General features: G+C 44.5%; 1 protein-coding gene across 3 annotated transcripts in view; it reads left to right on the forward strand.

Annotated features, from left to right (window-relative positions):
- The window catches only part of CCDC40 (coiled-coil domain 40 molecular ruler complex subunit), a 191596-nt gene that overhangs the window by 85674 nt on the left and 91742 nt on the right, over positions 1-14180 (forward strand). For all 3 annotated transcript variants that reach the window (XR_015059209.1, XM_085885112.1, XM_085885111.1), the window contains one exon: positions 8504-8616. Coding sequence is in view for 2 of the 3 variants with exons in the window: in XM_085885112.1 (XP_085741238.1) it covers positions 8544-8616 (73 nt within the window). In the remaining variant the exon portion in view is untranslated. The remainder of the gene's footprint in view (positions 1-8503; positions 8617-14180) is intronic.

Consider the following 14180-nt stretch of genomic DNA (forward strand, 5'->3'; position numbering starts at 1 on the left):
CCCCCCCCTTTCCCAACGTCTCAATCTCTCTCTCTCTCTCTTCTAACTCCATGCACTCTCTCACCCCCAACTCTCCGTACTCCCCTCTCATTTCTTCCTGTTCTTAACAACACTACATAAATATACACAGGGAAATTTGGTGCATGAGAAGGGCATTTGGCCTATCATACCTGCATTGTTCCTGTTCCTGTTTGTTTAGAACAGGGATCTCCAACCTTTTTGGGCGGAGGGCCAAAAAACCAAAGTGGTGAGGGGCGGAGGGCCACACCCAAAAAAAGGACGCTAAATTCCGAAAAAAATATATAATTAATATGCGGAAATTTAAACAAACATTAGTGCTGAATATATTTTTCTTGCCAACGAATATGATAAATGAATAATCGTGTTAAAAACATATGTGTCTAATATGAATCAAAATCATAATAAAAATTACAGAACGCTTTGATCATTGACCCTGACAAATTGGCAGTATCGTGGGCCGCATTGTAATGTAAACTTAATATGGCACCGCGAGCCATATAAATCCGTCTAAGGGGCCGCATGTGGCCCGTGGGCCACAGGTTGGAGACCCCTGGTTTAGATCAATGTTAAAAGTAAACTAAGATGGAATGTTAAATTAACAATGACTTCCAACTTTCTTCCCTTATCCTCACTATAATTCACGGACCGGTGTTTGTGTATTTGTTTGTTTGCCGCACTACTCCTCCTCCTACAGTTGTGGGCTGATTCCATCCAGACTTGCGACATAGGATCAGCATGATCCCAATTAATGCGTCGGGGTGTATTTATGTTTGCTGGTGGTTTTGGCGGGAGGGGGAGGGATGCAAATTCTCTTGTAAATGTGTATTGTGTAGCGCCACCTCCAGGTGAGGGAAGGTATTACAAGGCTCCGCCATTTACAGTGCAGTATTCCTGTCCCCACGTTTTCCAGTGTAGTGAGGTGTTTTGAATTGTAAGCAGGAGGTATGTTTTTGCTTCATGTACATAACTTCATGGGTTTTTTTTTTTGCCTATTAACTGCTTAAGTAAAGGTGTGCGTCAGAAGAACGTGCTGCATGCTTGAAACAAGATCACCCATAGGGTGGGTACTCTGCTAGTGATTCTGAAATGGGGCGAGAAAAGTGGCTCAAAACATGCAGGTCTACCTCAATGATGGCTTTAACAGCAATCGTAATCTCTAAATTACAGATGTGATAATTCCCACACAAATATGTCTGGTTTTCATCAAAACAATTTTTGATTTTGATGGACCATACTATTTACAGTAGCATTGTTACTGCTGAAGCAGTTTCTTGGCAAATGTTACACTGTGTAGTTTGCTATTGCCTTCCCACATTGTTTGTCCATGCTATATCCTTTTAAGTGCGGCTGTGCTGAGTGTCAAGCAACAAAGCAGCACATACCATTTTTAGCTTATCTGGAATTGGGATTCCAGATAAAATATTGTCATTGTGCACCGTCTAGCCATCTGTCTGTCTGTTCGGCTGTCCATCTCCTATTTCGACTTCGGCCAAGCCGCTGGGCCAATCAGGCTGAAATGTGGCAGCAACGTTCCATTCCTGACTGGTAATGGGGATTGCAAAGCTCGTTTCGGTTATGTGACTTTAAGTAGGTCAAAATGGCCAACTTAGCAAATTTCTTCAAAAATCTTCTTCTCCAGACCAACCAGTCAGAATGCTACAAATTTCGGTTACAACATTCGGCGAGGGTAGGGATGTAAAATTGTGGAGGTCATGCTGATCACATGACCGGAAGTGTGTCAAAATGGTGGTCGTGCAAATTCCTTCAAAAATCTTCTTCTCCAGACGCACCAGTCAGAATGCTACAAATATGGGTTACAACATTCGGCCAGGGTTGGGATGTTAAATTGCAGAAGTCATGATGATCACATAACCGGAAGTGTGTCAAAATAGCCGAGAGTCAATTTTTGGGAAAACCGCGTAAATTCCTTCAAAAATCTTCTTCTCCAGACCTATCAGTCAGAATGCTGCCAAATTTGGATCTCAACATTAGGACAGGGTCCTGATGTTAAATTGTGGAGGTTGTGCCCATCATGTGACTGGAAGTGTGTCAAAATGACTCACCATCAATTTTTGGGAAAACCGCATAAATTCCTTCAAATATCATCCTCTCCAGACCCACCCGTTAGAATGCTTTCAAATTTGGGTGGCAGCATTCGGCCAGGGCCCAGATAAGCTGCAGGTCCAGTGGTCCTATTTTTAGTCTTTGCTATGACTTTGCCAGGATTCAAAGCACTGATCCCCCCAAACTCAGAGCAGATGCTCTGTCCATTACGACACAGTCTGGTTCAAAATAATACGAGAACTAGAGAGTTCACATTAGACCTTACCCCACACAGTCTTGATAAAAAAAGGACATGGGTGGGGTCTGCAAGCAGCAAAGTTGATTGGTCAAGATTATGTAAAATGTCCAAATATTTTGTCCAAGTACTGCTCAATGAAAGTTGTTTTTTTAAAGTGCCAACAAGGAAATTTTGTTCGACAGTGTTGAAGTATATAATTCAATTAAAATAAAATAGAGATTTCAAAGGTTGTAGAAAAAAGAATTCAGAAGTTTACCACCATTGATGCAGCTTCTTTTACACCACCTTCTTTACACACCAGCTTCGAGGTGCTGAATGAGGAGCCGGAACCGCTGGATTATGGGTTTCCTGGGTCAAAACTAAGATCCAGGCCTTTCAATGACATCTTGGATGCTGCTGTCCTGTCTGTGCCTGTTTGTGGTGAGGAAGTTGAGGTCGTGGAGAGATTCACTTACCTTGGCAGTGATATTCATGTCTCTGCTGGCTGTGAGTCAGAGGTCAATAGACGTCTGGGTCGGACCTGGGGAGTCATGGATTCACTGGATAATGGGGTGTGGCGCTGCCGGTACCTGTGCAGGAGGACGAAAGTTCGAGTCTTCAGGTCCTTGGTGCTTCCAGTCTTGCTCTATGGATGCGAGACTTGGACTCTGACCAAGGATCTGAGATGGAGACTTAATTCCTTTGGTACCAGGTCTCTTCGGAGAATCCTTGGCTATCGCTGGTCAGACTTTGTGTCCAACGAGCGGTTGCTGAGAGAGACTCAAATGAGATTTGTTACCTGCATAGTCCCTGAGCATCAGCTGCAGCTGTATGGACATGTGGCTCGTTTTCTGACGCTGATCCTGCTCACCAGATTCTCTCAGCGAGGGAGCCTCGTGAGTGGAGGAGGCCAATAGGCCGACCACGTGCCTCGTGGTTGCAGCACGTTGATCAGCATCTCAAGGAGATGGGGATGGGCCAGGCATCTGCCTGGGGGATGGCCAGACGGAGGCCCCTGGAGTACTGGCGGAAAGTGGATACAGCGACGCGCTGCTCTGGCGCATGCTCCCATACCTGACCTGACCTGACCTGACCTTATTTAACACATTGCATTAGTTATTCACGCCTGTTGTTTGTGTCGTTTATCACTAAAAACCAAGATGTCACTTAAAACAGTAAGTTTCCTGTTTGGAATGATTTTCAATTTTGTTTGACTGTCAGACAGCAGTAACAGACTGCAGGCAGACTAAAAAAATTATCTCACTCCTCTCTGTGCATGTGCAATCGGGACATATTCAGAGCCAAGGTATTGCTAAGCTACAGGTTTGTTTTCCAATTCATGTTCCGATTTGTGTTCAAAATAATAACATTCAATGAAAAGAAGTTGTCCCTTAATCAGAAACTGATGTTTGTGGACAGACAGACAGACAGACACACAGGCAGAGACAAAATGAACCAATTGTTTAACCATGCATTTTGCTACGTGCGAGCAGGGTAATTAGCGAATTGGCTGATATAGTATGACTTATAATACCCCCTTCCACTGGGAGCGGCGCTATGCCATATATAGTATATGTACATCATGGAGAGAATTGGCATCCTTCCCCCACCCTGAACCCCAAGAAATATGAAATTTTTAAAATGCCTGCAACCTTCCTGTGCACATCCCTCATACAACTACCAGTTTTCAACTCATTCCATTCAGCAGTTCAGGTGTGCATACACTTCTTGCATTACAGTGTGATTTATCTCTGCATGGCCATGGCAGTCCTTGTGGTCACTAACTAGGCAACAGAGATCCTAATTTGAGGTGATGGGGTGCGACAGTGTGTGATGCACAGAAGGAAACAACAATGTCCCCAAATGAAAGGAAATCGGGAGCCCGCCCAGTCATCCTGCCTCCCAAAACCAAAACAGTTTTTTTGCTGTGTCCTTGCTGAAGGGGTCACCAGAATTGCCTTCAATGGCCAACACATGGTCGATGAACAAGGGCCTTCGTGCTTCCTGGCCAACCGAACCTGACCGTCCGCCCAGCATATTCCCTTTCCAGCCACTGATGGAGCAAAGAGAGGCAAGGCATGGGATGAGCTCCATATTTCTCTCATTCCATGAGAGATTAATTGCACCACCTGTGGACACGCACAACTTCCCCACCAACAAACTTTACAACACAATAACCTCTTCTCAGCTGCCAATTATTACCTAAACCTGACATATGAGGTAATACATGCAGATGCCATGGCATGCACACACAAAAACCAAGCAAAGATGTTTTTTCTTTTCAAGGCTGATGTTACATTTCCAAACCTTTCCACTTGGTGTTGTGTGTGTGGGCCCATATCCAGGGTAGTTTTTCCTGTATAATTTCACTCTGTCTTTGTGTCTGGGATTTTTTTATGTGCCATGTGTGAAGAAGCTCTCACTATCTCTCTCTGAAAGGACACTCTCACGATCTCTCTCAAACTTTCACGATCTCTCTCTGACAGGACTATCGAGTAAACACCACTATCTCCTTTCTAAACAATCCTCTTGAGGATATTCAGTCATTCAAACTCCTGGGTGTCACTATCAGCCATGATCTTTCTTGGGCAAACCACATTTCAAAGTTGGCCTCCAAAGCCAGCTGCCGACTGGGCGTCCTCTGTCATACAAAGTCCTTCCTTGGCACACCTGAATTCCTATCCACTTACAAGGCTTTCATCTGCAGCTTGATGGAGTACTACTCTCCCATCTAGGCTGGCTCCCCTGCCTCACATCTTGCTCAGCTAGACACCATGGAAAGCAAGGCCTTTAGGATTATTGAAATCTCCTGCAATGAAGCTGAGTCGAGGGCCTATCACTTCACCATCGCAGACAGGTCAGTGGTGTCTGTCTTCTACCGCCTCCTTTCTGGCCTTGCACCATCTGCTCTTTCCACTACTGGTTTCTGCAGGGCACACAAGGTCTACCATATACCCCTTTCTGGTGAAACTCACAAAACCCAGAATCACTGCTCACCTCTACTCATTTGTTCCACTTTTTTCATACCCGTGGAACTAACTTCCACATTCTCTTGAATCTCGGTCTCCTCTCCAGGTCTTCAATACAGGTGTTCACCACCTTCTCAGATCGTCCCCAATCCAAAACCATCATCTTTTATACCCTCGTTAACCCCCCTCACCCCACCCTAAACCCTCCTTTTACAAATTTCCAGTTATCCCTCCTGAGGGTTTCCTTCTTTGTCCTTCTTGTCCACCCCATGCATCTCCTGCTCTTCATTCCTTCCCACACCCATTGTCTGTCCAAGTCTGCCTCTATTATGGTCTTCAACTCTGCTGTTGGTGTTTCCACCTTCTCTCAACTGTTCCTTTTGTCCTGTTGCATCCTGATCCATTCAGTGTACTAGTACTACCTCTTCCATGAGCCTCAATTATGTATACAAAAACAAAAATCTCTAACAGACTGTATGCACCACCATTTTGCCCTGCTGGTGGTTCAGGTTCACTTGGGTTGCCTGGAGGATTAAAATTAAAGTAATCTTGATTAATAACCGGTGTGGTTTTTGATCATGCCAGAGCAGGGACTGATGTTCACCACTCGCCATCAGTTCGTGAAAGACAGTGATTATTTGATTACCCTTGGAATTTTGACTCCAACATGGTTAGCAACAGCTTCGATTGCGGTTTATCTTATTGGGTGGTTGCCGTCCATGGGATATTTTGTGTCAAGTGTGAAATTTGAACCAGATTCTTCCAGGTGAAAAACAAAACAAAAACATTTTGTTTCTTGAGCCAGACTGGCATTTTTTAATTTAAAATATTTTTTTTGAGTTTGTAGCATGGTCAAAATAGTGGAGAGGCTGGTGTGGAAGATGGCAGTGGGGAGGAGTTTAGCAGAGGCATTTCCCCCACTACTTGTGTCACACAGGGAAGCCCCTCCTCCTCAGGCTGGCTGGGCATGACACAAGCAGATATTGCAATGATGTTCCAGGACATAATGGTGAAATTGACAAAAATTAAAAATGAAATGAAAGCAACCAGAGATGACCAGAAAGCTAATTGGAAAAAAGTTAAAAGATGATACTGAAATAAGGAGATTAATTGGATGAATACTATCTTACAACGACATAATGAAGAAATCGTCCAAGTGAGGGAACAATGTGAGGACATGACCAGCAAGTTGCCAGAGTTAGTGCCCATGGAGGTCGAATTAGTACCTGCAGAGATGGAGTTAGAGCCCCCCCCCCCAATATGGAGTTAGAGCTTGTGGCGGTGCAGTTAGTGTCCACGGAAATGCAGTTGGAGTACCATATAGCCACACAAGAGCAAATTCTCCTGGAAAGGGGTCAGTGGAATCTCTGATTGGCTGACTTTGGTGTAGATGCTGTCACAGAAGAGCAGCTGGTCACTCATGACAGAAGGATAAAGTAAGAGGTTGCACAAGAGCAGGAGTGACTCAAAGAAGAGGTATGAAGGTCCGTAAGTCATCTTTCAGAAGAGATTAATTTGATATCCTGTGGTTTAACATCCTTCCGATGGGCGGCACACACATTGATGCATCGCTTTGCATGGGAAACACAAGGATGACAATTTATAGCAATGTCGAGAATAAAATCCAGGTGAGACAGATCAAATATGAGTGTGCAAACCTCTTAGCTATCCTGCCAGCCCCATTATACTGTATAATGCATAGCAATATCATAACGATGTCTAAATATCTGAGATTATGTTTATTAGTGGTGTTTCCTATTCCTAGAACCATGGATGCCTTTACTCTCGCTTCATTTTTTTTCACTTTTCCCAAATTTTAGTGCCATGTACCACCAACTTAACAGCCTTCAGCATTTAAATCCCAATGTTACACTATACACTCAGTGTACAAACATTAGGAACACCTTCCTAATATTGAATTGCACCCACTTTGTCCTTAGAACAGCTTCAGTTTGTCAGGGCATGGACTCTCCAAGGTGTCAAATGTGTTCCACAGGGATGTTGGCCTATGTTGACTCCAATGCTTCCCACAGTTGTGTCAAGTTGGCTGGTAGTGGATCTCCATTCTGAATAGCTCGTTCCATCTCATCCCACAGATGCTCAATTGGATTGAGATCTGGTGAGTGGGCAGGCCACTGCAGTAAGCTGAATTAATGTTTGTGGAACCATTCCTGAACAATCCTAGCCTTGTGGCATGGGGCATTATCCTTCTGAAGAAATCCATTCACAGCTGGATACACTGCTACCATGAAGGGATGCACCTGATTGGCAATGATGTTCAGATATCTTGTGGCATTCAAATGTTGCTCCACTTTTATCAAGGGGCCCAATGCGTGCCATGAAAACAAACCCTATACCATCACACCACTGCCACCAGCTTGCAATGGTGACACACGGTATGATGGATACATGTTCTCATGTAATTTCCTCCATACCGTAGTCCTCCAATCAGTGTGAAACAGCTGGAACTGGGATTCATCAGACCAGGCAGTTTTTCCAATCCTCCAGTGTTCAGTGTTTTTGTTCCTTAGCCCACTGCAAACGAAGGTTCTTGTTTTTTTGCTGAAAGAAGTGGAGCTCTGTACGGTTGTTGGCTGCTATACCCCATTCGTGTCAAGGTACGACGAGTTGTGCATTATTTTTGGGGGTTTTTCATCACCAATGTTGTACTGACTGTACCCATCTGTTGCTCTGCACAATTTGTGTCACCCTCCTTTGGCCTCTTTCATCAGTGAGCTGTTTTCGACCACTGGCCTGCCGTTGACGAGATGTCCTTTGGGTGGTGGACCATTCTTGATACACACAGGAAACTGTTGCGTGTGAAAAACCCAGTTTCAATTCTTGACTTACTCAACCGGTGTGCCTGGCACCTACTACCGTACCCTGTTCAAAGGCACTTAAATATTTTGTCTTGCCCATTTACCCTCTGAATGGCACACATACACAATCCATGTGTGAATCGTCTCGAGGCTTAAAAATCCTTCTTTAACCTGTCTCCCCTTCATCTACATTGATTGAAGTGGATTTAACAGGTGCAATCAATAAGGGATCACAGCTTTCACCTGATCAGTTTATTTCATGGAAAGAGCTGGTGTTCCTAATGTTTTGTTCACTGACTATATCTGAGTGACTATTATAAGCATGTATGATTTTTGATGATGAAATATAATGCTGTTGAAGATGATTCTGACATTGGTTACTAAACTATATTATGGCGACTGTGTTTTTACAGGTTACAAATATCAAGAGTTCTGGAAACTCGTGGTCACAATATGAATCTCAACCAAGCCAAACCGAAGCAGAACACTGAGGATGCTGATAAACGAATTCATAAGCAAGATAAAAGTATGAAGGCTGGTTTTTGTGAAAGATATGGATTTATATGCTTTATTGAACCCATAATGCTGGGGAAGTGTTGTTTCCAGAATCCCAATATGAGTGGATAGTAGGGTTTTCTTTAAATAGCAACTTAAGGCTGATGGAGGAGCTTGAGCAGATATTGTATTATGTGTTGGACAAAGATATCAGGAAATAAATGTACCTTTACATTAATTAAAAAGACACTTGTAGAGTATGGACAAATCAACATAGTTTTGTGTTTTTGGCCTATTGCTACAACTGCTAATCACCACATTCGGGTGTGGAGGGACCAAATCTGAAGCAGTCGTTTGACAAACGCCTGGTTCAAGGTCGAATTTGATAGCGCATGTGTAGTGATGGATGCTCTGTACTTTTATGAGCATGTCGATACGGTTTTTTTTTATCACGATTACAGTTAACTTGATTGCATCCACAGGCAAACCCCATTGAATCAAAATGTATTTTCAGCATGGTACGATATAAAGCCAGGTAGCAATATGCACACTGCTTCTATTCGCTCAGCACTGGACCAAGTTTTCAGGATGTATGAAGCCCCAAGGGGGGTGACACAGAGAGCCACTCGTGTGCATCTCGAGGTCCCCTTCCTCCACCGCCGGCAAGGCACAGCAAGGAGGGCGAGTAGAGTGTTCTATCCGAGAGATGATCAAGGCAGTGCGGTCCAAGGCAGAGAGCACTTGAGCAGCTAGAGAGTCCATGCCAGTTGGTCCAAAGCAACCAGAAAGAGCATCCATAGAGAGTGACAATGAACAAAGGCTGGTCATGCCTTTTTAAGCGCTCCTCGGCCCTGCTCAACTTCCTCGTCTATTGAGAGGAGTGGGGGAGCAGCACTGTAGGTGATGGCCACGGCCACTGTTTTTATATGGATGCATCCAATCATACGCCACTTTCCTGAGGCCTCCTCAGACAGACTCACGAGGCTTCTTGAATGCTGACAACCTACAGTCGGTCTGGAACTTATCTGGGTCTCGACGAGTGGGAACATCAGACAAGATGTGCTTACCTTCTCTAACCATTAAATTTGGACAGAACTGACTCCCCAGCGGTGGCATGAAGGACTTCATTCTATGCATTGCTCTTAATAGAGAAAATTTTCAAAATCTTACCATGAATGGAATGGTGCTAAAGCCTTATTTCGATCTATAACCCTCCCCCAACCCTCCCTCCGTCCATTAATGTAACACAGCCCCTCCCCTGCTACTGAGGCTCATGCCAAGGTCACCTATAGGTCCAACCTTAATGCTTAAACACACACACTAACGATCTTACTCATTAAATCTGAGGAGGCTATAGAAGGCAAGGTCAGCTCAAACCATCTTGCCTATTTAATCTTATCACTCTTGTGCTCACTTCATTGCATCATTTCCCATGTAGTTCCCATATTGACAGAAAACAAACAAACTTTCAATAATTTAAATCTCCCACCCTTTGAGATATTTCATGCTCCTATGGTGGGGAAGGGAGATGGCACCAAAAACACAATGATTATGTTATTAGACAATTTGATGTTGTCAAAGAAAAACCCCAGTGGATGTCTTCTGCTACAGATAGTCAGCTGAACCAATATCCCAATTTCCAATCTACTCTAACCAATTGTTTAAGATCTATGCCATTCAGAGCAGAAAAAGGTAAGCCTGGTGTTGGCTTAGTGGTTAGGGTGGCTAGCTTGGGATCTTAGGGTCCTGAGTTTGAGCCCTGCTGGCTACTGAATTAATACCAGGTGAGGTTGACAGCCTGTAATCCTTCCGAGGTCGGCGAAATGAGTACCAGTATACTGGTAGAGGGGCACAGCATCAGCAGCATAGTCGCGCCCCAACGAAATGATAGCTACCCAGCAGCCAAGCTGCTATATGCAAGAAGAAGAAGAAGAAGCAGAAGAAGAAGAAGAAGAAGAGGAAGAAGAAGAGCACAGAGAAGGAGCATGTTACTGAGTGGAGCATTCATAGAAACTCATTTCAGCACACTACACTTCAAAACATTTCAATCCCTGTAAGGCCATTACATTTATCTTTAACCGGATGATGTTCAACTAACGGAGCAGCCAGGAGATTATAAAATAAGGTGGTGGAGGTATGACAGTGTGGTTTCTGCAGGGCAAAACAAAGTCCCAACTGGAGAGAAATCCTGGGTTCCCTACCCATTTTGTCCCTCTCCTCCAGCACTGCAATAGCTCCTTCACTGTGATATTGCTGGTGGGGCTGGGTGGGGCTCACCCAATGGCCTTCTGCGGCCTTCCATGGTTTCCAGGGCTCTTCCTCTCCCATAGCTGACCAGAGCTGACCCTCCTCTAATGGATTCCCATCTCCATTGGCCTGCTGGAGTAAAGAGGGGTGAGGCAATGGTGAGCTCCACATTCCATGCTCTCCCTGAGAGCCTGATCAGCCTGCGGATATGCATAATTCCCCACCCATGAACCTTAATCATCTATACTAATAAAAGGCAATGTGTGTGTGTGTGTGTGTGTGTGTGTGTGTGTGTGTGTGTGTGTGTGTGTGTGTGTGTGTGTGTGTGTGTGTGTGTGTGTGTGTGTGTGTGAGTGTGTGTACCTCCTACATAACTCCAAAACTATTAAACCGAGCTGCCTGAAACTTTGCATGCGTATGAAGAAAACTCTGAGGAAGTGCAAGAGTGAAAATTGGGTGTTTGGGTTAATTAAAACACCCCTTTTGAAGATAATTAATGGCCTTATTTAATTATATCCTTCATCAGGCAATCCTCGGCCACCTCACTGTCTGGGGTCTAAAGGCGTTTCCTGGGTAACTTCACTGGGGTCTGAAGCCGCAATGTTTTTTGGCCTGCTCAACCATGCCCTGACTTGGAACAGGCTGCAACGATTTCTTAACGATAATTTTTTTTCACTTTTCTCCTCATATTATCCAATCCCTGTTCATAATAGCTACAAATCGCTGTATACATCGCTTTTGTAAGTGCTATAGTTTTCATATTAGGAGCTTGGAGCGATTTCATGCATTATATGATGCAATATTCCATGATCTACTCTCACAGGAGAATGAAAGGATGTTATTGAAATATGATTCCAGCTTTGAGGATCGGATATTGTGGAAGAAATAAGTGTCAATCTGGAGTGAAATCTGATAATTTAAAGAAATAACAAGTCTTATAACTCAGCCAATATAACTATTTACTTTAAGTAAGCAAGGTGATGGTCCCTCCTTCTGTCTGAACTCTCCCTCCTCCAAATCCTGGAGGCATCTCATCAAATCTGTTTCTGGTGTATGTTCCTCCTCCATCCCCTTCCTTACCTCAAATGGCCGCACTGCTGACACCGCATGTGAAAAGCCTGAATGCCTAAACTCTGTGTTTGCATCTAAATCTTGTGTCCAAAGCCCATCGCTTTCTGTACCCACCTCACCTAGTCACACCCAGTTGTCTCTGGACTCTGTGTCCTTTAATTCTGACAAAATGGAGAGCTTTCTGTCAAACCTCGACTCAGAGTCTGCAACCGGTCCAGACGGTATCAGCCCACATGTCCTAAAAACTTGCTTTGCTGCTCTTGCTCACCCTCTTTCTGTTCTACTCACCCTCTAATTTGCTCAAGGTCTTCTGCTATCTGCTTGGAAATCAGTAAACATTAACGCTCTGCATAAAAAAGTGCAAAAACAGATCCTTTCAACTGTAGACGAACCAGCCTGCTCCCAATCATCAGCAATGTTATGGAATCCATCATCGCTTCTGACATTAAATCCTGCCTCTTCTCCAATGGCCTGATTTCCAATCATCAATTTGGATTCAGCCAAGGTCACTCCACCTTGGACTTGCTGCTCCTGCATTGCCAACAACGGATGGGGGTCCTCAATGCCAGACATGAGATCAGAGCCATCTCCCAAGACATATCGTGTGCTTTCGATACAGTCTGGAACCCTGCCATGCTCACCAAACTCTTTACCTTTTGTATCCAAGGCCATCTCCACTCATGACTCGCAGACTTCCTCTCCTGTCGTAGCCAACGTGTGGCCCTAAATGGAGTTCTCTCATCCCCTCTTCCTGTCCAGGCTGGAGTTCCTACAGGCAGTGTTATGGGCCCTGTTCTTTTTCTTGTTTTCATCAATGATTTCTCTCTGGAAAATCATCTTTATCTTTTTCCTGATGACTCCACCCTCTGCCGTACCATTTGTCATCCCTCAGATTGGAAAGCAGCAGCCTCTTCAATCTCTGCAGATCTGGATAAAATCACAAACTGGTTCAACACATGGAACATGTCTTTCAATCCTGACAAATCTCACACTCTAACTCTGTCTCTCTGAAAGGACCATCTGGAACCTCCCCCCCCACCACCCCATCTACTTTCTCAGCAATCCTCTTGAAGAAGTCCTTTCATTCAAACTTTTGGGCCTCACTACCTGCCATGATCTTTCCTGAGAATGCTACATCTCCAAGCGAGCATCCAAAGCCAGTCACTGAGTAGGTATCCTCCAGCGTACAAAGTCCTTCCTTGGCACACCTGAGTTCCTGACCACATGCAAAGCTTTCATCCATAGCCTGATGGAGTACTGCTCTCCCGTCTGGGCTGGTGCTCCCGTCTCTCACCTTTGTCGGCTTCACGCTGTGGAAACCAAGGCATTTATGATCATTCGTATCTCCCGCGATGAGGCTGTCTTTTGGCCTCTCACTCTCTCACCACAGGCAGGTCAGTGGTCTCTCTGTCTTCGACCGTGTCTTCTCCGGCCTCGCCTCCCCCTGCTCTGTTTATTATTTGTCTCGCCCATATTTCCGCAGGGCACTTAAGGTCCGCCAGCAACCCTCTTCTGGTAAAACGACCAAAGTCGAGAATCACTGCTCACCTTCATTCTTTAATTCTTCTTTTTCCCCACCTTTGGAACAAACTCCCACACAATCTTCAATCCCACTCTTCCCTCCAGGTCTTCAAAACAGCTGTTCACCAACATCTCTTATCTTCCCCCCATCCAAAACCACGATCTTTTCTACCCACATGAATCCACCCCAAACCCACCGACTTCAAATTCCCTGCTTTCTTTCCTTAAAGTTCCTGTTGTATACATCTTGTTTACCCCGTGTACCCCACCCCATCCCGTTCCCTTCCACAGATCTCCTCATGTGTCTATTCCCCACTGTTTTCTGCTTCCCTCTTCCATCCCTCCTGTCGCCTGCTCCCCTTGTTATTGTTATGTGTGTTAGCTCTTAAACGAGCCTTGACATTGTCTTAAAAAAAATCACTGATATTTGAAGCATTTCATATTAAGGTTGCTGGAGGTGAAAGTCGATCAAACTCCAATCCCTTGGAAATAGGCAAGATAATTAAACTCAAAAGTAGAGTGTAATTAACGCTCGTTTCCAAGGGATGGGAGTGGCAAATGTAATCAGTTTGTGCCTGCATGGACATCTAGTTTAATTTCGATTATTATTTCTTTGATCTACTTTATTCTATATCTACAACATGAGGCACTGGATCATTGAATGCAGTCTTCTTTAGCACATGTGTGTGTGTGTGTGCGTGTGTGTGTGTGTGTGTGTGTGTGTGTGTGTGTGTGTGTGTGTGTGTGTGTGTGTGT

Source organism: Eptatretus burgeri, chromosome 6, assembly GCF_056783735.1.
Source record: "Eptatretus burgeri isolate ZD-2024b chromosome 6, Ebu_testis_v1, whole genome shotgun sequence".
NCBI classification, from domain to species: domain Eukaryota; kingdom Metazoa; phylum Chordata; class Myxini; order Myxiniformes; family Myxinidae; genus Eptatretus; species Eptatretus burgeri.